Genomic DNA, 26,886 nt, shown 5'->3' with positions numbered 1-26,886 from the left:
CATAGGGAAATCTCCCCTCATTTAAATTTTTTTCAGTACTTTCAAAAAATTGGTAGTGCTCTGTTATGAAAGTTATTAAAAATAAACAAGTTTCTTTCATGACAAGTGTGTACATGGAAAATCTCCAGGTATTAACACCTTTAATTACATCACAGACGTTTTCATACAGTGCCACCACCTGCTCCCTTTGAATTCCATGGGATAATTCCCTATGGTTTGAATGGAGATGTGATATATCTGATTATAGTATAGTATTAATTGAAAGCAAATGTATATAAATGCTGATTCAAATATGAATGTTCCTTCTTACTTTTCAGCTGATTATTGACTACCACCTCTTGATAACCTGGATTAATTCCTTCTTGAAAAGTTTAGCCTTCTCGGTGTTTCTGTGTCTCCATGGTTATAGATGTTTGAGCTCTTTTATTCTCATTCTTATAACAGTTTAGAACTATTTTTATGGGGACAAAATCCACACACAAACACTGTTAGGGAAGTCACAACTCCTTAAATCTGCAGATAAATGCTAAAATTTTAGCTCTAATCTAAGTAAAAGAAGGTTGATTATCATTTTAAATGTTTCACTATTTGTATTATTCTCCCCTCCTTGGAATTCAGGAAGAGATGGGTGTAAATACATGCAGATATTTTTGTGCAATCAGATGCTCTATTGAGGGGAGATGAATTTGCGCAATGCTCTATTTTTAAAAGTATTTTTACCCATCTTACATGTATTTAAAAACAAAACAAAACTTCTTGCTTATTTAGGGTTGTTTGATGGAACAGGTATCGTTTTGGTGAGGATCCAAAAGGACAGTTGCCAAATTACAACAGCATATTTCAGTTACATTACCATATAAACAGTATGCTGCTGGATTCTATTTAAAATAGTCTGCATTCACAAGTATGGAGTGATAATTTACATTAGCAATGATAAAAGAGAAAAAGTTTCTAATAGAGTAGGTAGCTTGGGGCTTGTTCTAATAGAGTAGGTAAACTATTTTAGTTGCTTCAGCCTTACATACCCATCTCCTAAAGTAATTGTTGACTCTGGGTATTTCAAAGTTGATAGACCTGGGTGAAGCCAGTAGCCACTTGCTCTCTACGTCTGATAAGTGAGTATAAACATGTTAAAGCCAAGTTACAAATGTACGTATACGATATGGTATACTGTTTGGTTTGGAGTGACTTAGCTAACTAAATTGATTATAGAGGACCCAGTCATGTATCTTCTGCAAACTTATAAAGTTTGTGGATGATACTAAATTGGGAGGCCTTGAAGTTGCTTTGGAGGACAGAATTACAATTAAAAATTATTTGGACAAACTGGAAGTGTGGTCTGAAATAAATAGGATGAAATTCAGTAACGACAAATTCAGAGTACTCCACTTAGGAAGGCATAATCAATTGCACAAATACCAAATGGGAAATGACTACGTAGGACTGCCTAGGAAGGAGTACTGCAGAAAAGGATCTGGGGGTTATAGACGATCACAAGAAAAGGCACAAGAACAAATCCTCACAGACACACCCCTGGAACCCTGACCAGGAGTATTCTATCTGCTACCCAAGATCCATAAACCTGGAAATCCTGGATGCCCCAACATCTCAGGCATTGGCACCCTGACAGCAGGATTGTCTGGCTATGTAGACTGCCTCCTCAGGCCCTATGCTACCAGCACTCCCAGCTATCTTCGAGACACCACTGACTTCCTGAGGAAACTACAATCCATCGGTGATCTTCCTGAAAACACCATCCTAGTCACTATGGATGTAGAAGCCCTCTATACCAACATTCCACACAAAGATGGACTACAAGCCGTCAAGAACAGTATCCCCGATAATGTCACGGCAAACCTGGTGGTTGAACTTTGTGACTTTGTCCTCACCCATAACTATTTCACATCTGGGGACAATGTATACCTTCAAATCAGCGGCACTGCTATGGGTACCCACATGACCCCACAGTATGCCAACATTTTTATGGCTGACTTTAGAACAACACTTCCTCAGCTCTCATCTCCTAATGCCCCTATTCTACTTGCGCTACATTGATGACATCTTCAGCATCTGGACCCATGGAAAAGAAGCCCTTGAGGAATTCCACCATGATTTCAACAATTTCCATCCCAACATCAACCTCAGCCTGGATGTGTCCACACAAGAGATCCACTTCCTGAACTCTACAGTGCTAATAAGCGATGGTCACATAAAGACCACCCTATACCGGAAGCCTACTGACTGTCATACTTACCTACATGCCTCCAGCTTTCACCCAGGCCACACCACACGATCCATTGTCTACAGCCAAGCTGTACGATACAACCGCATTTGCTCCAACTCCGCAGACAGAGACAAACACCTACAAGATCTCTATCAAGCATTTTTACAACTACAACACCCACCTGCTGAAGTGAAGAAACAGATTGACAGAGCCAGAAGAGTACCCAGAAGTTACCTACTACAGGACAGGCCCAACAAAGAAAATAACAGAACGCCACTAGCCATCACCTTCAGCCCCCAACTAAAACCTCTCCAACGCATCATCAAGGATCTACAACCTATCCTGAAGGACGACCCATCACTCTCACAGATCTTGGGAGACAGGCCAGTCCTTGTTTACAGGCAGCCCCCCAAACTGAAGCAAATACTCACCAGCAACCACACACCACACAACAGAACCACTAACCCAGGAATCTATCCTTGCAGCAAAGCCCGTTGCCATCTGTGTCCACATATCTATTCAGGGGACACCATCATAGGGCCTAATCACATTGGCCACACTATCAGAGGCTCGTTCACCTGCACACCTACCAATGTGATATATGCCATCATGTGCCAGCAATGCCCCTCTGCCATGTACACTGGTCAAACTGGACAGTCTCTACGTAAAAGAATAAATGGACACAAATCAGACGTCAAGAATTATAACATTCAAAAACCAGTCGGAGAACACTTCATTCTCTTTGGTCACTCCATTAGAGACCTAAAAGTGGCAATTCTTCAATAAAAAAACTTCAAATCCAGACTCCAACGAGAGACTGCTGAATTGGAATTAATTTGCAAACTGGATACAATTAACTTAGGCTTGAATAAAGACTGGGACTGGATGGGTCATTACACAAAGTAAAACTATTTTCCCATGTTTATTCCGCACCTCCCCCCCCCACTGTTCCTCAGACATTGTTAACTGCTGGCAATGGCCCACCTTGATTATCACTACAAAAGGTTTTTTTCTTTCCTGTTGGTAATAGCTCACCTTAGGTGATCACTCTTGTTACAGTGTGTATGGTAACACCCATTGTTTCATGTTCTCTATGTATATAAATCTCCCTACTGTATTTTACAGTGAATGCATCCGATGAAGTGAGCTGTAGCTCACGAAAGCTTATGCTCAAATAAATTTGTTAGTCTATAAGGTGCCACAAGTACTCCTTTTCTTTTTGCGGACACAGACTAACACGGCTGCAATTCTGACACAAGCTAAATAGAGTCATCAATGTAATAATGTTGCAAAAACCCCACAAATGAACATTGGTTTTTTGATGTATTAGCGGGAGTGTTATAAGCAAGGTACAAGAAGTAATTCTTTCACTCTGCTCAATACTGATAAGACCTCAAGTGGAGTATTGTGTCCAGTTCTGGGTACCACATTTTGGGAAAGATGTGGACAAATTGGAGAAAGTCCAGAGGAGAGCAACAAACATGATTAAAGAGGAAAGTCATGACCTATGAGGAAAAGATTTTTTTTAAATTGGGTTTTTTCAGTCTGGAGAAGAGAAGACTGAGGGGATACATAAGTCTTCAGGTATGTAAAAGGTTATGATAAAGAGAAGGGTGATAAATTATTCCCCTTGACCTCTGAGGACAGGACAAAAAATAATGTGCTTAAATTGCAGCAATGGAGATTTAGGTTAGACATTAGGAGAAACTTCCTAACAGTAAGCGTAGGTAAGCACTGCAATAAATTACCTGTGGAGGTGGTGGAATCTCTGTCATTGAAGGTTTTTAAGAACAAGTTAGACAAACATCTGTCAGGGATGGTGTAGCAAATATTTGGTCTTGCCTTGAGTGCAGGAGACTGGACTACAGGGCCTGTTAAGGGCCCTTCCAGTCCTACATGGCTATTATTTTTGTGATTCTTTGTGCTTGATATTCACAAAGTCAAAACTCACTCTGTTAAATATTTTCAAAGTATGCATTAGCACACCAAATAATTTTAAATATAAATTAATCCCCATAGTCCAGAATGGGCCAGGTACTGCTGAACAACCTGCTTCTTCACAAAGTATTTCACACTTCTTAAATTATCTGTACAGTGCTTCTGAACTTTGATCTACTTTGGAGGAAATACTGGCTTGTTGAAAGGAGGGATTCCTGATGCTTAAATGCCACAAGACATCACCATCTGCTGTTTCAGTCATTAATGACTGAAATCATGACTCTGTAATTTGGGAGGTGAACCAAAAATCATGGTTTTCATTTAATTTAAAGTCAACCCAGTGGAGAGCTGGCTGCCATCTTATTAATATCAGACTACAGGCTGCTTTCAACCTGGGGTAAAGATAGCTGTAATAAAAGGTTGACAAAAAGAAAAAAATTAAGGCCTAAGAATAATCCCTGAAGCACCCACATTTGTTAACATCTTTGTATCTGAAATAACACTGCTTATGGAAACAACCAATGTACATTTCTCAAGTAACCTACAAAACAGTTTTGAGTGGCTCTAAAGCATAATACTCTTAAGACTTTGAAAAGTAACTTGCAGCTAATAAAAATCAAATGCCTTAAGTACATTTTAAATATTTTCCTACAGCATGGTCCTCCATTGCTTTAGGTAAATCCCAGGTGGCTAAAGATGGTGGAATGTCCTAACACTGGAAGTTAACTGTTTTACCAGTGCACATAGTGTGAAATCTGTAAACTTAGAAACTAACATTAACCACAACCAACTTCAAGAACGTTTGTCACAAGTACTTGATTTGGGAATGGCCACATTGCGGTGCAGTGGTATGTCTCTTCACCACTCTAAGGTATTTATTTGCTCATTCGTTTTCTCAGTATTTTTCCTTTTTTCATCTGGCAGCAGTGAGTCGTGAAATAACCTCCACACCAATTTGAGCCCTGGCCAGCAAAACTGAAATAACTCTTTACTGATTCAAATCTATGTTATTTCATACATTCTTTCATGCTTTCAAATATATCTTCTGGAAAGAAACAATAACATTAAATATCAGTTACTACCTTAATTATTGATGGCACAGGCATTTTAAGGAACTTGAGGACTAGAACTTTTATTTGGAATTATGAGATAGTGTTTTAATAACTTCTCAAAACTAATTGCCCAAAATAGAGAGCATGACGAATACAATTTACCAAAAACTTTTGCACTTAATAGAGGTTGCTAAATTGTTATAATCTAAGATAGTTAAAACGTCTCAAAAGTACTCATTTTGGTAGTTCTCTTCAATTATATTGATGTGCCATATAATTTTTGGGAAGGAAAGAAACTTGGGGAACTAATGTTGAGACCACCACTGTTGGTTTTTACCTTTTCCTTACCTCCATTCCCTTTTCTCCTTTTCTACATCTGTTACAGTTCTTCTGTGTGCTCTTTTTTCTCTTTGTCTGCTCAAGTGTATTTTCTCCCCATTTTTGGTTTTCCCTGAAATTGATTCATTTTGAGTTATTTTCTGAATTACCAGCAGTGATACATTTTACATAAAAGATCCCATAGGAAAACTGATTAGTATTGTACAATGCTAGGTTGCAGTCCTGCAAACACTTTTGCATGTTTATAACATTAAGCACGTTAATATATTCATTAACTTGTCTGTTGCTTAAAGTTACACACTTGTGTAAGTGTTTGCAGGATCAGAATCCTAGTTAGCTTCTTTTTGCTGTTTTAGAGCGTTGCTGTGGCTGTCTGCTTGCACAATCACTGCCTAAGGTGCACCAAGGCTTGTGGTGGGCAAAATGGTGAAGCAGCTCTGCAAAGTATGAATGATTCAGAGGAAACATAATACCCTGCAGCTGTTCTTTATAATTTACGGTTTGATCTTTACCTGGTAGCTTGCATACTTTGAGTCTGTCTTTAAGTGACAAATGGAGCTCAATCCAGCATGTTATTTCTGATGCCTTCTAAGCCACATGGGCCTTAGAAGGCTGTGAACTCTGTGATAAATTCTTAGTCTGCTGAAACAGTCTACCTAAGGATGAAAGATCCTATGTTGTAAACTAGTTGAATTTCATAGGGGATGATAACATGAAGATGAGCTTCACAATCCACTTCTCTTGTGATCCATAATTCTGGATTTTCCATTCTGTTCATCTCTCTATCCTAGGTTAACAGTAATTCTGTGCTGTGTGTAATAGTGTTAGGGGAAATGGGTCTTGTCAAACAAACCTGTTTTCATTCTTTTATCAATCAAGTTTGTAATCTCAAAGTAACTGCAGAGGTGTAATATACTTAAATTTTTATAAGGTGTTTGATTTAGTACCACATAATATTCTGGTTTCAAAAATTAGCACTGCACAATATCAATAAAATATATACTTTAATGGATTAAGAATTGGCTAATTGACAGATCTCAAAGAACAGTTGTCCATGGGAATCATCATAAAATGGGAGTGTAACCACAGGGATTGGTAATAAGCCTGATATTCAACATTTTCATAAATGATCTGGAAGCAAACATAAAATCATTCCTGGTAAAATTTGTAGATGACACAAAGATGGTGGAATAGTAAATAATGATTTGGAGAGGGCAGTTATACAGATCTTGCTTGTTAATCTGGGCCTATTAAAATAAAATGTGTTTTAGTAGAGTCAAGCGCAGAGTTCATACACGTAGGAATTAGGAAAGCAGGCCACATCTAGAGAATGAGAGATTACCCTGGAAAGCAGTAACTTTGAGAAGGGCTTATGGGTCATAGTGGACAAGCAACTGAACATGAGCTTCCAATGTGATGCTACGGGAAAGAGGGCTAATAGGATCCTTGGATGTATAAATAGGAGAGTAGTGGAGGAAGGTGATTTTATTTCTGTATATGGCATTGGTGAGAAGTAAATTAGAATACTGTGTACGGTTCTGGTGTCAATATATTTAAAGGAGTGGTGAAAAATTGGACAAGGTATAGAAAAGAACCACACAAAAATGATTTTAGGACTGGAGAAAATGCCTTGTAGTGAGAGACTTAAAGTTCAATCTTTTTAGTTTATCAGAAAGAAGATTGAGAGGTGACTTGTCTACAGTGTAACCAAGGGGAGAAAATACTGGCTACTACAGGGTTTGTAAATCTATTAGAGAAAGGCATAACAAGAACCAGTGGCTTGAAGTTGATGTCAGACAAATGCAAACTACTTGCCTCAATGGGTGGGAAACTTTATGGGGCCAGCAATGATAGGGGCAGCCCCAATTGAATGGAAAGGACATGATAAACACACTGAGGGGAAGCTGTGTAAAAGACCTGAGATTTTGCTGATGGGCTTTATGCTCATAGATTCATAGATATTTAGGTCAGAAGGGACCATTATGATCATCTAGTCTGACCTCCTGCACAATGCAGGCCACAGAATTTCACCCACCACTCCTGCGAAAGACCTCTCACCTATGTCTGAGCTACCTTGTATAACGATACTAAAACCTCCTTATCCCTACTGGAAATACCTGAGACCATTACTCCTCGTTCTGTCATCTGCTACCACTGAGAACAGTCTAGATCCATCCTCTTTGGAACCCCCTTTCAGGTAGTTGAAAGCAGCTATCAAATCCCCTCTCATTCTTCTCTTCCTCAGACTAAACAATCCCAGTTCCCTCAGCCTCTCCTCATAAGTCATGTGTTCCACTCCCCTAATAATTTTTGTTGCCCTTCGCTGGACCTTTTCCAATTTTTCCACATCCTTCTTGTAGTGTGGGGCCCAAAACTGGACACAGTACTCCCAGATGAGGCCTCACCAATGTCGAATAGAGGGGAACGATCACGTCCCTCGATCTGCTGGCAATGTTCCTACTTATACAGCCCAAAATGCCGTTAGCCTTCTTGGCAACAAGGGCACACCCTGTTGACTCATATCCAGCTTCTCGTCCACTGTAACCCCTAAGTCCTTTTCTGCAATTAGGGGAAGACATTGTGGGTTTCACAGGCCGAGGTCTCCCCTCTTTAATACTCTTTGTGTGCCCCTCTTCTTTGCGGGGAAGTAGTAGGATTCAAACGAGGTGACTGCCTGATCTATCAATCATGGAATACTTTAGTGGTCATCTCATACTAATACTTGTGTGAGTTCCCCCAGTCACAAGTGAACTTTGGGAGAACCTCTTTTGATCTTTCTCCTTCCTTTTTGTTTTCTAATATATATAAAATAAAACATAAGAATATTAGGATTATTTGTTCCTTGGTTATATGTGTTATGTCACATGACTATGTCATTGGCTCTTTAATTATGGGGGATTTATTTTATTTATTGTTGGAACAAACATTTTGGGTGCAATGGTAAAAAGTTATAGTACATTTTTTTGTGATAGCACACTATTTTAATATTATAAATAGATTATAACCACCATTATTATAATGGTAGTTCAATTCCTTTTTGCAAATGCTACTCATAAATTAGGTATATTTGCCTGCATAAACAATTTAACCCAGACGGTTTCTATATTAATCAAACTTTTTGTTCAAACTGTTGTTAATTTTGATATGGGATTTGTCAAGCAATGTAGCCAGATGTTTGGGAAAGCCCAGGTTAAAATATATAAATTCATTAAAAACAAACCATGGCAATATTAATATAGATTAATAGCTATGCATGTAATAGCTAAAATGTTTTATAATGTAACTGTATATTTTTGGCTACTGGTGCCATAAATGATTAAACATAATCAGTTTAATGCAAATATAAAAATCAAGTCTCAGCTAAGTAATATGGTATTAGGATTGACACCCCAACAAAGGTGCACCCTAAATTTGACTTTGAGAGCTTTATCTTAGATCAAACTCTGATTGGTATGTGATTGAGTCAACTAATGGTGATTAAAGTTGATGCAGAAAGTCCACATTCTGCAAAATATATTCTTCACAATACACCAAATTGGTGAAAGTGTGATGAATGGAAGGAGACGGGATATATACAGGCTATCACACATTTGTGAGTCAGCTGGTCACTCCTGTCCAATTTCTTCAATTAAGGGAATTCGGGGTAAGGTTGGGGTGGGAAGGTAGATTAAAAAAAATCTACCATGCTAACCATTTAAAGCTGTACCAGAAAAAAGACATTGCAAATTTAGGTATTCCTGTAAAGACCAACCTCTGTCCTTCAAGAAGGAAATGTGGAATTGATCCTTTTGGAATTTGGGGGAGTGTAACAGGTTTACTTGGAACAGGAATATCAATTTGGAACTTGGTGGCTTTTGAAAGAATTAGAAGGCAAATTAACTGTATGGCTCAGGAAAAAGCCAACAAGGTAGTTAACCTAATATTAAAAGGCGATACAAGTTTTAGCAATAGAAGAAAGATTTACAATTTTTGACATGCATGAGATAACAAGATTGTTTGAGACAGACTAAAATTAATCAATTAATAGAACACAATAATGATCAGGGAAGAAATCAATATATGGGGAAGGAATTATCTCTTCTGCATATGGTGACTGTAGTAAATATTATTGCAAGCACCTTACAATTTTTAGAATTGGGAAAAGTGCCCGACCTTAATTAAGAATGGACATATCTTAAATTGGTATTGTCCCAAATTCATTCAAAGAAATGGAGGAGAGAAAGCAAAATGCCTGACTAAATGTCAAGTGATATTATGTGGTGCAATTAAAAACCTAGGATTTGGGACACCACATCCTAATCATAACTCATGTTACTTATTTAAGTAAAATATGTTGCAACTCAAAATCTTTGCATATCTTGTTCATGCTGTGTTTGACCCAGATAAGGATGTATTTGGTCAACTAGCTGCTATTTACTCCATAGGTTGCCTAGAAGACAACATTATTAAGGAAGGACTGAAATTACCCTTCCTGGTGGTTTATCATCAAGAAACTTAGGCCTGGTCCATACTAGACAGGTTGGTTTAACTATGTCAGGGGTGTGAAAAATCCACATTCCTGAGCGGCGTTTGTTAAGCTGATCTAAGTCCCTGTGTTGAGCTAGCTACCATCTCTCGGGGAGGTGGGTTACCTTCACCGATGTGAGAACCGCTCCCATCAACGCAGGCAGTGTCTATACTGAAGCACTACTTAATTGGTGCAGATGTGCTGCTGTAGCATTTTAAATCCAGACATGGCAAGTCCCGCAGACTGCCCGTTACTTTCAAAAGGAGCGTCAGTGGGTCTGTAGGTGTAATGTATTTGAGGTAACAACCCCACTGTGTGGCCAGGCAGAAGGGTACCTATGGAACCTACTGAAAGCTAACTCAACAAGTGTCATGTGCAGTGCAACTGACCAAATGGAAATCTCCCATGGAGCAGGAGACCTACAATGGAAAGGGGCAATATTGTGTCTAACAAGTGAAAAAGATTTGTTTATAATAGTCAAATTAGGTGTCAGGTCACAATTCCAAATTTCTGTTTTAAGCCAAAACTACATATGATTATTGGGCATACAGCAGTCTCCCTTGTAGCTGTGTTTGAAAATGAAATTGTTATCCTTTGTAACCTAGATTATCAAGAGCTAACAAGGCAGAGTACCCCCAGTCTTTCTTGCATCCAAACAACTGTTAGATTTACAGCTAAACTAATTGTTAGAAAGAAGAATGTGCATTTAATTGACATTAGTAATGACATGGACTAAGCGGAGCAAATACTGAATAAATTATTAGATGGAACAGATGACTTATTACCAAGCCCTTTATGAATGAAAATTGGATTAAAAGGAAGAATTGTCCAAGGAAGTATGATAATGATGTATGGGAGGAAGGATTATAACATTGTCGGGATATCGAGAAATACCAAGAAGTCAACCTCAATTGATCAATACTATCCCCATTCCTTCTCAACCATGGTTGCTCCAACAATCCATCGCCACTGTAAAGATCACCCTGTGTTATGGATATGTAAACATGAGCAAAATAAAGCCTTGGCAAGTACCAGAACATCCATATATTTCCATCCACTGGTAACAGCCAGTAAAAACAGCTTACCAACCACGAGAAACTCCATTTAAAAAAAAAAAAAAAAAAGCAACCATCCCTAATTTAGGTATTAATAAAGTTTTCTGTGTAGTAACATATATAACTATGTTGCATGTAGAGCTAATCTAATCATCTGTGTGATGGGGTTCTTATTCATTCTTATTTAGAATCACCCCATTAAAGGGGGAGACTTGTAGCCAAGAATAAAATATATTAAGTATATTTAGGATATAGAGGTGAAATATAGGTATTAATAAATGTTGTAATGCAGGTTGTATAAGCCTGAGGCCTATAAGGCATTCAGTTTAGCCACACTAGGTGTTATGCCTCAACCAAGTTGGTGTGACTAGGTGACCGAAAGACAACCCTGTATCAGTAAATTGTAAGATTACAGTAAAAGATATGCTAAGTGCTGCTGATCTGGAAACTACATGACAATGGACTAGGAAATGTGCTGCAATGTGTCAGTAAATATCACAAGATGACGGATGATAACGTTTTGGGGGATTCTGTAGTAACTTGAACGTGCTATGGTAACCTATTGACATAAATGTTATACTCCTGGGGGAATTCTGTGCCAAAAATTAAAAATTCTGCAAAGAATATTGTAAAATTCTGCAAATTTTGAGTATCAAAATAACACTATATAATCACATCAGTTTCAATTATTTTGGTAATTTATTTCAAAATACCTGTCAGCAACTATGTGTAACAATACAGATACACAAATATTCCCCAAGGAAAGAAACCTCTACAACAACCAGTTCCTGCTTCTCTGCCCCTCTCCTCCAGAGTCCAGTTGGGGATTCAGATGCTCACCCCCCTCCCGAGCCCAGTCGTGGGCCTTTCCCAAACCCAGACATTCAAAACCCCTATCCCCCAGAGCCCAGCCGCAGTCCACGCCCTGGTCCAGAAACTCACAACCTCTACCCCTCAGAGGTGATCTGCAGGGGGGCCCCAGCCCAGACACCCACATCCCCTGTCCCTCAGAGCCCAGCCAAGTTGCCCCTCCTAGCCTGGACACACACACTTCCTACCCTCTTAGAGCCTAGGGATACAGAGGGAGAAACAGCCTGATGCTGGGTCCCAGGCTTGCACAGAGTTTCCTGCTTGGTGCCGCCTCCTTCCTTCAGAACGTGCTGGGAACTGCAGCTGCTGGGAACATTCCAGTTCCCTCCCCTTCCCTCTGGCCTTGCCTTTTATTTGTGAGCTGGGCTCTGCCGAAGCCAGCAGCCCCTAGGGGAGGCCAACATCTCTGCAGGCCCTTTCTGTGGGGGAAAAATGGAAATTCTGTGCACACAACATTAATTTCTGCAAAATTCTGCTTTGCACAGTGGCACAGATTTCCCCCAGGAGTAATGTTAATGAGAATTAAGGGAACTAAGAGGGTAGCCAGTGAAAAATGGGGTGCCCCTAATTAGTGGGGTTTGGAAATACGGATAAGGAAAAATGGGTTGGAACCTTTGAGCCTTAAAAGGTGGAATCATAACTCAGCATAAAAAGGTGTTGCCTGGCCAGTGTGCTGATGGAAGGGGAATGCACAGAGCGCCCTAGGATGACAATCATGGATGATGATAATGATAATGACTAACCCTTCAGGGTCCCCAGCAGGTGATATGAAATGTGAGATTTAAGTGGTGCCAGTCTTAGGGCTAAACATTTTGCACTGTCTTACTATCTACTGTTGTATTTTAGTGTAATTGTTTATCTACGTAGTGGATTTGTTAATAAAGGGACTTGTGATATATTGCTTCTAGGGTCTGTTATTCTAGGGATACTGATTATGATATTCCTGATTCTGTAGCGCTTGGGAGACCAAACCTTTCTTGACCACTGTGGTCTCAAAGATTGGTTAATATTAATTAATCAGTCAATCAATCACCAATCCATCATTAAGGCTACATTAGAGCCTTTTGACATCTTTTCCAGTTGTGAATGAGCCTGTCACAGAATATCTTATTTCGTATTTCATGGTTACAGATGAGGAAATAAGTCTTTCTTTGCCCCTAGAATGTACAGTTAGCACGGCAGAGCCCAGGAAACTCTTCAACTGTATCTGTAAAGATTATTTTTGTGTGAATTTTCGCTTTAAAACTATATTTCTCAATTATGTTAACATTTTTCCACAGTATCTGTCTTATATATTAAAATATGTGTATTTATTCGGTTTAGTATTGTTACTTGTAAGTCAATAAGGGAAAAGTAAATATTTAAGCCACTGGAAGGTGGGGAGGGAACTTGCTATACCTTCAGAATGGATGGAAACACTAAAGGCAGAATACAGACTAACACGGCTGTTACTCTGAAAACTAAAGGCAGTTTAAATTTAGATTTGTTTAAAATGTACATTTGAATTTATACCCATTCATCAAAAGAATGAAGCTAACTATAAATTTGTATTTAAATTTCAACATAACAAACTGAATATTTCTCCCAACATCACTGTAACGGGTTAGGTCACAGAGACCCACTTGGAACTGTCACCTGATGTGCTGAAACTACCTCTGAGCCTGTTTTCCCCGGTTGCGTGGGACTTCAGAGCCCTATCTTGTTGAGCCAGACATGCTAGCCTGCTGCAACACAGACCCGGGGTCTGAACCATGCTCCCAAAGCTGCAGACTAAACTGAAAACAGTTCAGCAAGTACTCCTGTCTTCAGCACCCAGACACCCAGCTCCCAATAGGATCCACACCCCAAATAAATCTGCTTTACTCTGTATAAAGCAGGGGTGGCCAACTTGAGTCTGAGAAGGAGCCAGAATTTACCAATGTACATTTCCAAAGAGCCACAGTAATACATCAGCAGCTCCCACCCCATTTCCAGCGCCTTCCACCCAGTGGCAGCCTTGCCAATCAGCGCCTTCCCCTCCCTCCCTGCACCTCCTAATCAGCTGTTTCATGGTGTGCAGGAGGCTGGGGGGGGGGGGGGAGCGAGGGCATGGCAGTCTCAGAGGAGGGTGTGGGAAGGGGTGGAGTGGGGGCAGGGCCTGTGGTAGAGTCAGGGGTTGAATAGTGAGCACCCCCCCGCACATTGGAAAGTTGGCGCCTGTAGCTCCAGCCCCGGAGTCGGTGCCTGTACAAGGAGCTGCATATTAACTTCTGAAGAGCCGCATGTGGCTCCGGAGCCACGGATTGGCCACCCCTGGTATAAAGATTATACAGGGTAAACTCATAAATGGTCCACCCTCTATAACGCTGATAGAGAGATATGTACAGCTGTTTGTTGCCCCAGGTATTAATCACTTACCCTGGGTTCATTAATAAACAAAAGTGATTTTATTAAGTATAAAAAGTAGGATTTAAGTGGTTTCAAGTAATAACAGACAGAACAAAGTTAGTTAACAAGCAAAATAAAATGAAACTCACAATTCTAAGCCTAATACATTAAGAAACTAATACAGGTAAATCTCACCCTCAGAGATGTTCTAATAAGCTTCTTTCACAGACTACACTCCTTCCTAGTCTGGCCCAATCCTTTCCCTAGTTACCATCTGAGATGGAATTAACAAGGACTGTACCAAGGGAATTTCTCCTGACTGGCAGCCCCCTTTGTTCTGTTACACCCACTTCTATAGCTTTGGCCCAAGGTGGGAATCTTTTGTCTCTCTGGGTCCCCACCCTTCCTTCTAAATGGAAAAACACGAGTTTTAAGATGGATTCCAGTATCATGTGACATGGTCACATGTCACTGTAAGAACTTATTCTTCATTACCCACATACACAGGAAAGCTTGCAGGTAAATAGACCCATTCAGAACCAATTGTCCTAGTCAATGGGAGCAATCAAGATTCCAAGCCACCATTAAAGCCACTTTGCATAATTACAATAGGACTTCAGAGTAATACTTCATATTTCTAGCTTCAGATACAAGAATGATACATTCATACAAATAGGTTGAACACACTCAGTAGATTATAAGCTTTGTAATGATTACAAGAGACCTTTTGCATAAAGCATATTCCAGTTACTTTATATTCACACTCATAAACATATTTCCATAAACATATGGAGTATAACGTCACAATCACATATTGCATCTTAGTCTAGTCATCACTGCACTAAGATTAGTAGGACCAGGGTGGATAAAAATCAATGATTTTTTTTATTTAAATCTGATTTTTTTCATAAAATGCTTTTTGAGGGAAAAAAGATAGATACATTATAGCTCAAAGATATCTCATCATGGAATAAGGATTATAAATTCTAATTCTATAGTATGAGATAATATATTCATGTAACATTTAAGACAAGTTTTGTAAATGAGTTCGAATAGTTCATGGATTAGGGAACCAATCTTATGGGGTTCCAGGGACTTCTGTGTTAATTGTTTAGGTTAATCTTTCTATCTACCCAATGGGACTCAGTGCTTAGTCTAGAAGGTACCATCAGAGATGCGTAGTTTTGCAGTTCTCAAACTGTGTATTTGTCTCTCCAGAGATTAAACATGCTTGTTAACAGTAAAAATGTTTTAAAATAATACACAGAGGTGAGAAATAACAGATCCCAACTTTATTGTCTCTCTGCAAATTTGTGCACACAGAGTCAATCCCTTACTTCTCTCTACAAGTGCAAAGTTTCAAAAAGTTCAATGAACAGAAGATTGTTGGGGGCGGAATAGATCTGGACAAGGAGAAGTCTGGAGATGAATGTGAGAAGGGAGGGACAGGCGGTAAAACAATAGTGAAACAGTTTGAGCAGCATATTCCAGGAGTCTTGAGGTCTTTCCGAGTGTAGCCTTCATTGATTTGAGGTCTACCATACCATTCTCTCACTAGAAGGGAAACCTATAACGGCAGCAGGCCGTAAAAGACACCCAGTTTTGGAATAAGAACCATTCAAGAAAATATGTTTGCTGATGATGTTTTAAAGAAAGTCACATCAGTGAACTGGTAGAAGTCACTTAAGCACTTGGATTCAGAGACTGTTGAAGTGATAATCTCACTTTTAACAGCAGTAGCTTCTTCTGCCACTGTAGAAAATAAGTATTTCCTTTAGACTAATTCATTACAAATTGAGAAATTGTTTGGGACCTGAAAAAGCAGGAAAGCTTGTTCTTCTTTTCCAGATTATGAACAAACAGGAAAATGAAAGTGAAGTTGACTGAGTTAGCTGCAGAAGCCAATATTTTAAGTTTCTCATGTTGGCCTCTGGCTGACATAGTCCGTTTAATTTTTTAAAAAATATTTAATTTAACTATTTTAGTTTAAAACAATTTTAACAAAAACAAACCTGATTTTAAAAAACTTGAATGTTTAACTAAATTCAAAAATTCAGATGCTTGTTTTGTTAAGATATTATATGTTTGCTGTTGAAGAAAAAAATCCAGACTACATAAATGTTGTTGTTTTAGTTAAAACAATTTAAACGTCTGTCTGGTGATGTTCTCTTCCTAATACAGCATGGCAAGAAAATTCTCCAAATATTAATGATTAACTTGTTGAATTGGAGATAGTTTACCTCCCAGTGACTTCATAAATATCTGTTTCAGTTACCTTTGATAAATGAAATAACCAATCATTCATTCATTTTCTGATATAGCAGTAAAACTAATCTGAAAAGTTTTCCAAATAAATCACTTAAAAATGTATAGTGTGTGCCTTCTAAAAATGAAACCTCCATCTATCTCTGAGTTATGAAGAATATGTATTAAGGTTATAACAACCAACAAGAATGCACTTTTATGTAGAAACCATGATTAAATGGAGTCTTCCTGACTAGTGATTTAAATCACTAGCCCGCTGCTGGTCTGGGGTTCTGGCTGCCAGCCCCTTGCCAGCCGGGTCCCGGCCGCAGGTCCTGCTCAGCCTGCTGCCAGCCTAGGTGAATGGAACCCCAGGCTGGCAGCGGGCTGAGAGGGCTGGCAGCGTAAGATCAGCATTTTAATTTAATTTTAAATGAAGCTTCTTAAACATTTTGAAAACCTTGTTTACATACGACAATAGTTTAGTTATATAATATATAGACCTTTCGAGAGACACCTTCTAAAAACGTTAAAATGTATTACTGGCACGCAAAACCTTAAATTAAAGTGAATAAATGAAGACTCAGCACACCACTTCTGAAAGGTTGGCAACCCCTGGTGTAGGTACTCCACTTCCCCGAAAGGTGGTAGATATGTCAGCTGGAGGGCACTGTCTACGCCAGGAGTTAGATCAGTAACTATGTTATATTTACATAAGTTGCTAGAGTAGAACAAGCCTTAGAGTGGCTGAAAATTTGGCAGGTAATGGGAAAAAATGAAATTTTAGCTTGAATAATTGTAAAATATTGTAGATCAAAATAGTTAGTGGAAGAGAGACATTTGAAAAAGTGACATAGGTTTGATAGCTGACAGCAAGTTGTCACCTCTGGCAGGGCTTTGCAATATTATATGGCAGCAAGAAAGACCAGTGCAATTTCGGGCTGTGTAGACAGTGATGTCACAGAAGAAGGATGTGATAGTCCAGCACTATAAAGGTCTGAGCTTTCACCTGAAATACTGCATTCTGTTCTGGAATCATCCATATTAGCAAGCTAAAGCTATATGGGAAGGAGTCCAGGAAATGGCAATGAAAGTGACTTAAAGTGGCAGGAGAGACTAAAATTACTAAATGTTTCTTGCTTTAGTGACTGCTAAAAGTAGTAGGTCAGAGGAGAGAATATATACCAGGAAAGAGGATTTATTTAGAGTGATTTAAGGGGATGAAATTAAGTAAGGGAAATCTTAAGCAGAGTATCTGGAAAAATGTCCAGAGCAGAAGATCATTTGGACTGTGGAATAGTCTTTCAAAGGAAGTGGAGGAAACTTAATTGCTTGATGTTTAAAAACAGGATTGGAGGAAGTGTAGTATAGGGAATTTTGCTCTCCCACTGTCCATGCTGTACATCATGGGATAAATAGAGGACCTCAGCTTCCATGATTATTGATTTAGTACCTGTCTTGAGTGCTAAAGTTACTCCAACTCTGAAATATAAAAGGGGGGAAATGTGATCCTGAAAGTCTTTCTCTAAGCTTTCAGGAATTCCTGTAAATCTCATGAAACTTGATGTGCATTTAGTGTATAGATTAAAGTATATGTAAGTTAAAATACTGCTCCAAAATGAGAAGAGGTCACCCGTAATGGCTATCCATATCTTCAATAATGAAGCATAAATAATAAAATGATTCATTGTTTAAATAATTTATTTAAGATGCTATTTGCGTTTAAATAACTTCTCAGAAAAAGCATAAGTAACAAGATCCAGACTCACATAGTGCCTTTTCTTAGTGATGAAGTTCAAGCACAAGGGAAGTCCTTAAATTGAGAGAGAATCTCCCAGGAACTTCCAGATTTGTATCTTTCCCAACTTGACATGAATAATAACTTATATTATCAATCTGTAATTGAGACACAACCTGATTCTCCTTTAAGGTGCTTTATAGATGCTTTGTAACTGAGTTCCTAAAACTTATGTGAAATTATTCCATTAATGTTTACCTTGCACGCATTTTTCTTTGTGTTCACCAGCCAGAAATTCTCCAGATTTGCCTTTTAATACTGAAAACAATATAACCATTGTCTTCCTCAGAAAAAGTCTAGTACCCAGATTACACGTTAAAATCATGACAGTTACAGTTCTTTAAACTTTTCTTTGAGAATATTGACATACCTGCAGCCCAAATGGCTTCTGCTGGAAGCCTTTAGGTTGTAATAAGTAGCCCTCCTACATCCATTTCTTCAGTTGAAGTTTTTAAAGGGTGGTATCTTAACTGAGAGAAGCTCCAGGAAGAAAAAAATCCTTTTTTCTCTCCAAATTTTTTTCTTAGGACTGGCTCTGGCTTCATCCTGCTTGGAACAAAAAATTGCCTCCTTTGGTGTGTCTGTGTTGGCATAATTAATACATGCTTCAGCAGTGGTGTAGGTTTTTAAGAGAGGTAAAAACACCAGCACCCCATCTACTCTTAATATTTATACTGTTACCACCTGTGCAGTTGCACCATTCTTGGCAGTTGACCTAATATAGGTACTAACTTCGGTAGTAGAAAAAGTGCTTGAGTGCACATGAGGAAATCTCCTGATCATTGGCATCATATGTCTAAACAAACAACTTTATCCTGCTTGTCTCCACTGAACTGAGCATGGTTCTTAAAGAAAGAATATTTGTAACAGCTGGGAAAAATAGAACTTCCATTTGAACTCCAAATATATTTGCTGTCTTTGAATGTGGGCTCTCAGAGAAACTAAACTCCCTCTTGTCCTTGCCCCATCCATTTCGGTGGCTGTCAAGGTTACAAAAGCTAAAGTGTTAATTGAATATCCAGCAAAGTTAAAGATGGCCGATTGACTGGAAAAATTACTTATATGTAAGAAAGCTGCTGAACTTCTGAAGTATAGTTCTTTTAATTACAGTAATTGGGGAAATTATGCAACATGAGCACTTCTAAATCAGGCAGACTGCAACTGGAATTAACATTGCACCAGAAACTTTTATAATATCTAGTATATCAGCATTTTTTCCTATTCAAGTTTTCTTATACCTTTGACTGTATCTTCTTGGTAAAGTCAGTAGGATCCATTTAGCCTGGATCTTATTACCATAATAAGATCCCACATGAGTTATTACTTTGTATGGCTACTCTTAACAAAGTTACCTAATGTAAAGAATCCATCACTACCCCTTGTGACCTGGAATGTTTATTCTAGAAGATGTGCTCTGACTACCAATATTTTTCCCCGCCCCAGAGAGAGACTAACTGGAGCCAGCTAACTTTTGTGTTGTTACTGTTAGGCTTATTTTCAACAGTACTTAAGTTTGTGATAAAACTTCTTATGGTCGTGTAAAATGTCAGACCCATTAGCAGCAATGCATGTCATTTAAGGAAGAGCAATCAAGTGTTCTATGTTCTTTATTTGTAAATTTTTGCATATATAAGGAAAAAGCCTAATCACAAAAAACAGATAGTGTTTGTAGTGAAGATTTGAATTTGAGATATGATCTATTGACCTCACAGGGTGGATTGTGCAATGTTCAGTTCTGACCTTTTAAAGTTGTTGCTTTACGTGGCTCAAACAAGTGAAATTTTTTCTTTGAAGCAGCAATTCTTAAATCAGCACTTCTTAAGAAATACTGGATGTGAGCTACAGTTGTTCTTAACTCTTTTCTTAATCATATATTATGCCTTTATGACAAAATGCTAAGTTTATATAAAGTGTCAATATACTTTTCTTTTGCTTAGGGGACTACTGTAACTTCTGAACACTTTTTTTTTTTTTTTTTGGTAGCATGCATTTAATAAAAGTAGATTGTTCTTTCAGCAAACCCTTTACGTAGATTGTTCTGAAAAACAAGTAGTTCATAGTTGTGCTTTGGATGGTTTATCAAATAACGAAATCCTAATTTTGCAGTGCTGAGTGTTCCAGATTGAGACATTTGTGTCACTCAGAAATATGAAAGGGATGAGAAATGATAAAAATCAGGAATAGAGCAAAATTTACTGTGTCAAACTAGTTCCTGATTTCAGTTGAGCTACATTAGGGATGAGTTAGGCCCAGTGTTTGTTTTTAAGCCTTTATTTACTGCAGAGTTTTATCCTGACAGGATAAAAATTAAATATTATTTAAAACAAGGAGAAAAGTCTGGTCAAGTGTACTTTTATATGCCATTAGCATCAAAAGAACTAAAATTTAAGCTGGTAGTGTTCACTGATTATATATAGATTTTAAAAAAATGTTCATGCCAATGCAGCTCAACACTTTAAAGAGGAAAAATGGGAAATTTATTGTGGAAAATGATTCCCTGCTCAAACAAATCAAACCGTAAGGGGAAGGTGAGGAATGGATTTTTGTTTTCCCTCCCTCTTATCTAATGTATTCAGTTTTTCCTGTTTTGTTTCTTGCAGCAATGGGTCAAGAAGCTGGCAAACCTGCTTGGCCCAAACCAGCAGGAGGCTATCAGACCATTACAGGGAGAAGATATGGAAGAAGACACGCGTATGTCAGTTTTAGACCATCTTTGATGAATCAAGACAGAAATTCAAGTCAACAGAATGGAGAATGTGAAGGATTAGAATTAGACGATGTTCAAAAAGAGAAGTCTTTATGTGCGTTCTCTGTAATTTCAAACTGAGACACATTTTCTTTGGGAGGGAACGGAGATGGAAATGTATAGAATGTTGAAAGTCATATGAACAAACTTCAGGTCATATGTTCTGCATCAAAAACTCAATGTGAAGTTTAATGAACATTAGTATTTATCTTGAAATGTTTTAATTTACTTCATAAAATAAAGTAGAGCAACACTGAAAGATTTAAATTTCATAAAATTTCACAAAACATATAATTGTAACCATGAATATGCCATAGAAATCTTATCTTACCCCAGAACCAGATTCTTGAATAATTCCCATGTAAGAGGAAAATACATCATGTTTATTTGCTGCCTCAAATAGAGCTAGAAAACAAAATACTTTACATTCCATGAGCCAAATTCTTCCATCATGTAAGTCCATTGGCTTAGCAGAGTTACACCAGAAGTTAATTCGACTATTTGTAAATAATTACAAGAAAAATATGAGAGCGAAAAAGAAATACTGAAATAGCAAATAGACATTATTTTCCTCTTTTCATGAATATTCAGTTTTCTTTGGTTTGCTAATTTTAAACTTCATCCATAATTCATGAGTTTAAAGTAGCATTCAGTTAGAATAATTGAATCTAGAAATTCAAAATGACCTATTAGATCATATGTATAGTCCCTCTTCTTTTGAGTCTATTATATATTCGTAAATGTTTTTGCAGTCTAGTCTTAAATGTGCCAATTAATATTTGTAAAAAGAAAAGGAGTACTTGTGGCACCTTAGAGACTAACCAATTTATTTGAGCATGAGCTTTCGTGAGCTACAGCTAACTTCATCGGATGCATACTTTGGAAACTGCAGAAGATGCATCCGATGAAGTGAGCTGTAGCTCACGAAAGCTCATGCTCAAATAAATTGGTTAGTCTCTAAGGTGCCCCAAGTACTCCTTTTCTTTTTGCGAATACAGACTAACACGGCTGTTACTCTGAAACCTGTCAGATTTAATTATGCAAGTAATATTTACCACTCTTTCACTTAAGAGACTATTCCAAAAGCCAGAAGATCTCACTTTTTTGGAAACTCTTCACATAATTTCATTTCATTATTCTTGAAAGCTTTTTTTATTGTGCTAAGAAATTCCTGTTCCCCTTTTGTGTTTACATCTTACAAATGTTCAGAGTGAGTTGTATGCAAATATTTACCTTATTTGCATCTTCGTTTTCTGGTAGATCAGTGCTAACCCCATGACTTTTTTTTTGCTTTTTTTGGTCTGAACTTCCTGTAGTTTGTCACTATCTTTTTAGATAATGAAGTGCCAACATTGAACATATTGTTTCAGGTGTTCAGAGGAGGTAAATGGTGAAAGGAATATTACTTCTCTGTTCCATGATATGACTCCTCTACAGATGTAGCTCAAACTTTCATTGACTTTTTGCTGCTATATTTCCTTGTAAACTTATGACTAATAGTAATTATGTGCTCTATAACCCTTAAGTCTCTTCTTGGCATTTCTACTTTCCATATTTTTCCCTGTCATTTAATATTTGTGTTTTGGATTATTTTATTCCCAGATGTATGAGCTTGCATGTTTCCAAGCTGATTCTCATTTTATACTGAGAGTACTGACCAAAACACAGGAGTTATCCCCTGCTAAATTCCATGCCATCTTCAATATCTACTTAAACAACCACAAGAGATAGATAGAAGGGACCTCACTATAATGTTTCATCAAAGGCAGCACCTCTAACAGTGCAGTATCCTTTTAGTTTTGCAGTGACAGCATGCCATGTAAGCCCAAATTCTAGTGTGGGAAACCACAACCCGCATCATTGTGTTCCAGAAATGAAAGTGCTATCAACTCACCCTTCTGACATGCCATATCTTTTTTCAGATAAGACTGAAGAGATAAATAAAAATGTTGGGCTACCATAATTAGAGGTGACACTATCTGTGCCACTTATAATTCAAGGTTCTGCAGAAATCTGAGTCTGTATGATACAAGTGTCTCAAGCAGCCATCTGGATTCTAATCGTAGAAATGTAGGGCTGGAAGGGAACTTGAGAAGTCATCAAGTCCAGCCACTTGTGCTGTGGGAGGACCAAGTAAACCTAGGCCATCCCTGACAGGTGTTTGTCCAACTTCTTTTAAAAGTTTCCAATAATGGGGACTCCACGACCTCCTCTGGAAGCCTGTTCCAGAGCTTAACTACCCCTATTGTTAGAAAGTTTTTCCTAATATCTAACCTAAATCTCCCTTGCTGCAGATTAAATCCATTACTACTTGTCTTACCTCCAGTGGACATGTCCTACCTTCAGTGGACATGGAGAACAATTGATCACCTTCCTCTTTATAACAGCCCTTAACATATTGGAAAACTGTTATCAGGTTGCCCATGGGTCTTCTTTTCTCAAGACTAAACATGCCCACTTTTTTCAAACTTTCCTCACAGGTGAGGTTTTCTAAACCTTTTATCATTTTTGTTGCTGTCCTATGGATTCTTTCCAGTTTGTCCCTGTCTTGCCTAAATTGTGGTGTCTAGAATTGGGGTCTCATCAGTGCCTAGTAGAGCAGGATAGTTATCTCCTGTGTCTTACATACCACACTCTGATTAATATACCTCAGAATCATATAAGCCTTTTTTGCATCACATTGATGACTCGTATTCAGTTTGTGGTCCATAATAATCTTGAGCTCCTTTTCCGCAGTACTACCATCTAGACAATTATTCCCCGTTTTGTATTTGTGCATTTGATTTTTTTCCTTCCTCAAGTGAGGTACTTTGCACTTGTCTTTATTGAATTTCATCTTGTTGAATTCAAACCAATTCAACTTGCCACGGTCATTTTGAATTTTAAACCTGTTGTCCCAAGTGCTTGCAACCCCTCCCGGCCTGGTGTCATCTGCGGATTTTTTCTGCATACTCTCTACTTCATTACCAAGTCATTAATGAAAATATTGAATCATACTGGACCCAGGACTGACCCCTGCAGGACTCCGCTAGGTATGCCCTTCCAATGTAACAGCAAACCATTGATAAGTACTCTTTGAGTACAGTCTTTCAATCAGTTGTGCACCTACCTTATAGTAATTTAATCTAGACCACATTTCCCTAGTTTGCTTATGTATTTGAATAATGTATAACATTTTTAATTAGATCTTTTCTTTTTCTTTTTCTTTTTTTTAAAGAATATACTTGGGTACATCTATTTAACCATGCATATTTCATTCTTCTTTATTCAAAACCCTTTTCTCAGATGTATACAAGCTTTCTGTGCTTCTAACAGGGGTTTAAATTTCATAAGTGCGTGCACTGAGTTATGCGTGCAACTGGAGGTTTCCATGCAAACTTGAATATAAACGTTCCAACCCTGATTTGCATGTGCACCAGTCAGAGATATGAAAGAATGTACACGCTTTTGAAGATTTGGGTCACTGTTCACTTCAAAGCTGATTGGATGCTATACTTATTTAACCTGTTTCTAACTTTTTCCACTCCGTTTTCAAAGTCTGCCATTCTTGATGTTCATTGTCATGTCACCATCAGAGGAGTCTGCCCTCAGTTTTACTATCAAACCTAATTGCAGTGAAATCATTGTTGCTAATTGGAGCCTTTACATTTACTTTCCTTGTTAATTTCTCCTTGTAAGTCAAGAATAGCATTCTTGCTTGCAAGTACAAAATAGGCCTATTTAAAATCCCATTTATGGTACCAATAAATGGCTTCTTCAGATCCTTGCAGAATGTGCATTTTTGCCCATTAATGTATGGGTAGTCTAATTATTAGCAGTATTATTATTAGCAGCAAATTTTTCAGTTTCCTTAACTTTTGAAACATACTAAATTCCTATAATTCTCATTTCAAACTTCTATTGTCTGAAAGCAATTTAAAAGAGGCTGCCTGCAAATGTGTTTTTGTTTATAGGGCTCTTACGTATTTCTGCTGTCATGAGTGAAGCTGAAATTGTATCATTTAAGTTTGTTTGTTTAGACTTAGTTTAATAAATGGAACCAAAGATATATTAGCTGCACATAAGCACACATGTGATAAACGTACCTGATCATTCAATTGCACTGTTGTTCCAGTCAACTGCCGGCTTTTTCATGAGCAAGCATTGTTAATGAGAAACTTTATATCCAGTTTGATCACTCCAATGTATTCTTTCTTGCGATTTTCTATGAAGGTCCCAATCCATTGGTTCAAGTTTGTTCTGCTTTATCAGATGAATCTTCGTTACAGAATGGTGGATCTGAAGTTCCTGTTGGTAGAACAGAATTGAGGCGAACTGTCGAGACAGACACATCACCATTTTTTCCAGTATGCTATAATCAGGAAGGCAATCAAACCTCAAGGAGCAGTATGAATCCTGATAAAATTCCTGAGGACTGTGCAGAATATACTTCTGGCAAGTGTAGTGATCTGAATGGTCAGAATGGAATTGCTTTTGTAAACATTGACTCCTATGAACCAGATAGCAGTGATGGAGAGGATGATGGTGCACAAGTTGATCTTTCCTTAGCAAAAGAAGAAGCAGGCTTATTTCAAGAAACGCTGGATCACATGCTTTCTGAGTTGGAGAAAGAGGTGGAGTCCTTCAGTAGCATACAGTCACGATTGTCTACTTTTAATCATAATGCTTCCAGAGAAGTTTTTGAAGAACTAGGACCAGTGCCTTCAATGAGATATTATAACATAGACTCAGATCTTGGCCATCGAAATAATAGGACATTTAAAAAATCATCTGCTGAAGACGAAGCTAGAGGAAAAAATAGCTTAAGTGGTAATGCCAGTTGTGAAACACAACAGAGAAAGATGATAGCTGATGTTGCGGTCAGGACCCCTGTAGGGCTTTGTAATGAACTGAATACCAGTGATGGCAAGACTGATCAAGGAAATTCACCTGAACTGGTAGTGAGACCTAAAGTTAGAAAACAAAATGCTACAAACCCATTGGATAGAAAAAAGCTTACTAGTGATGACGAAGCAAAAAGCAGTACTAGGAGGAGGAGTGAAATTTTGGAAGCCCGGCAAGGCAGTGCAGAACATGTCTTGAGAAATAGCAAAGAAAAAATGAATTCCAGTGTGTTCTTTGACCCAAGAGACTATGAAGATGCTCAAAAGAAAACAGAAAATGATCTAAAAACTAATGTAACCATCCAAGAAAGAACAGCTGTAGTAGATGATAGAGCTTTCTGGGATGAATTTGAAGATTGCAGCAGGCATTTACCTGGTTCCAACAAAGATGAAGACAGGTAAGATTTAATATATACATTATTGTAGCATCTTAAATTTGTAAAAATAATGCACTAATCTGAATAACTTTAGCAACTATTATGAGGTAGTGGTGGTTTAAAAAAGACAGAGTATCTTGGGAATGAATATATAAAATGGCAAAACAAAAAATTGCTCTCTAAATTGTTTGTGTCCTTGTCATGAGTTGCCATCTTTCTCCTCCTCAAATTGCTGTGCAATATTAATACCTGTTGCTGTACCGAAAGCCAGAAATGCATCATTGAAGATAGGGTTTTTTAATTTTAAAATATTAACCAGCCCGTTTTTCATTCTACTAATATGTAAGGTATTTGTGCCTCAGTAAGAATTGATAATTTAAAACCGCATTGAATTATAATTTTCTGCATACAGCTATTTGTAGAGAAAGATTACTGAAATAATGACCAGTAAATACTATCTGTAATTTCTTGCTGTAGAAGCATTTC

The 26,886-nt window shown here is 38.0% G+C and overlaps 1 protein-coding gene across 10 annotated transcripts in view; it reads left to right on the top strand.

Moving 5' to 3' along the window:
* PJA2 (praja ring finger ubiquitin ligase 2) overlaps positions 1–26,886 on the top strand; it is a 117,247-nt gene that overhangs the window by 26,052 nt on the left and 64,309 nt on the right. For 5 of the 10 annotated variants that reach the window (XM_073344665.2, XM_073344662.2, XM_073344661.2 and 2 more), the window contains exons 2-3: positions 20,995–21,195; positions 25,353–26,421. In XM_073344665.2, coding sequence (XP_073200766.1) covers positions 20,997–21,195; positions 25,353–26,421 — 1,268 coding nt within the window. In that variant the 5' untranslated portion in view covers positions 20,995–20,996. Of the gene's footprint in view, positions 1–4,957; positions 5,034–5,877; positions 5,998–8,328; positions 10,072–18,922; positions 19,030–20,994; positions 21,196–25,352; positions 26,422–26,886 lie in introns of those variants that run through there. The other 5 variants (XM_073344666.2, XM_073344660.2, XM_073344659.2 and 2 more) reach the window with 5 other exon arrangements.

This window comes from Lepidochelys kempii, chromosome 5 (assembly GCF_965140285.1).
Source record: "Lepidochelys kempii isolate rLepKem1 chromosome 5, rLepKem1.hap1, whole genome shotgun sequence".
Classification (NCBI taxonomy): Eukaryota; Metazoa; Chordata; order Testudines; family Cheloniidae; genus Lepidochelys; species Lepidochelys kempii.
This window is presented reverse-complemented; position numbering and strand designations above follow the sequence as displayed.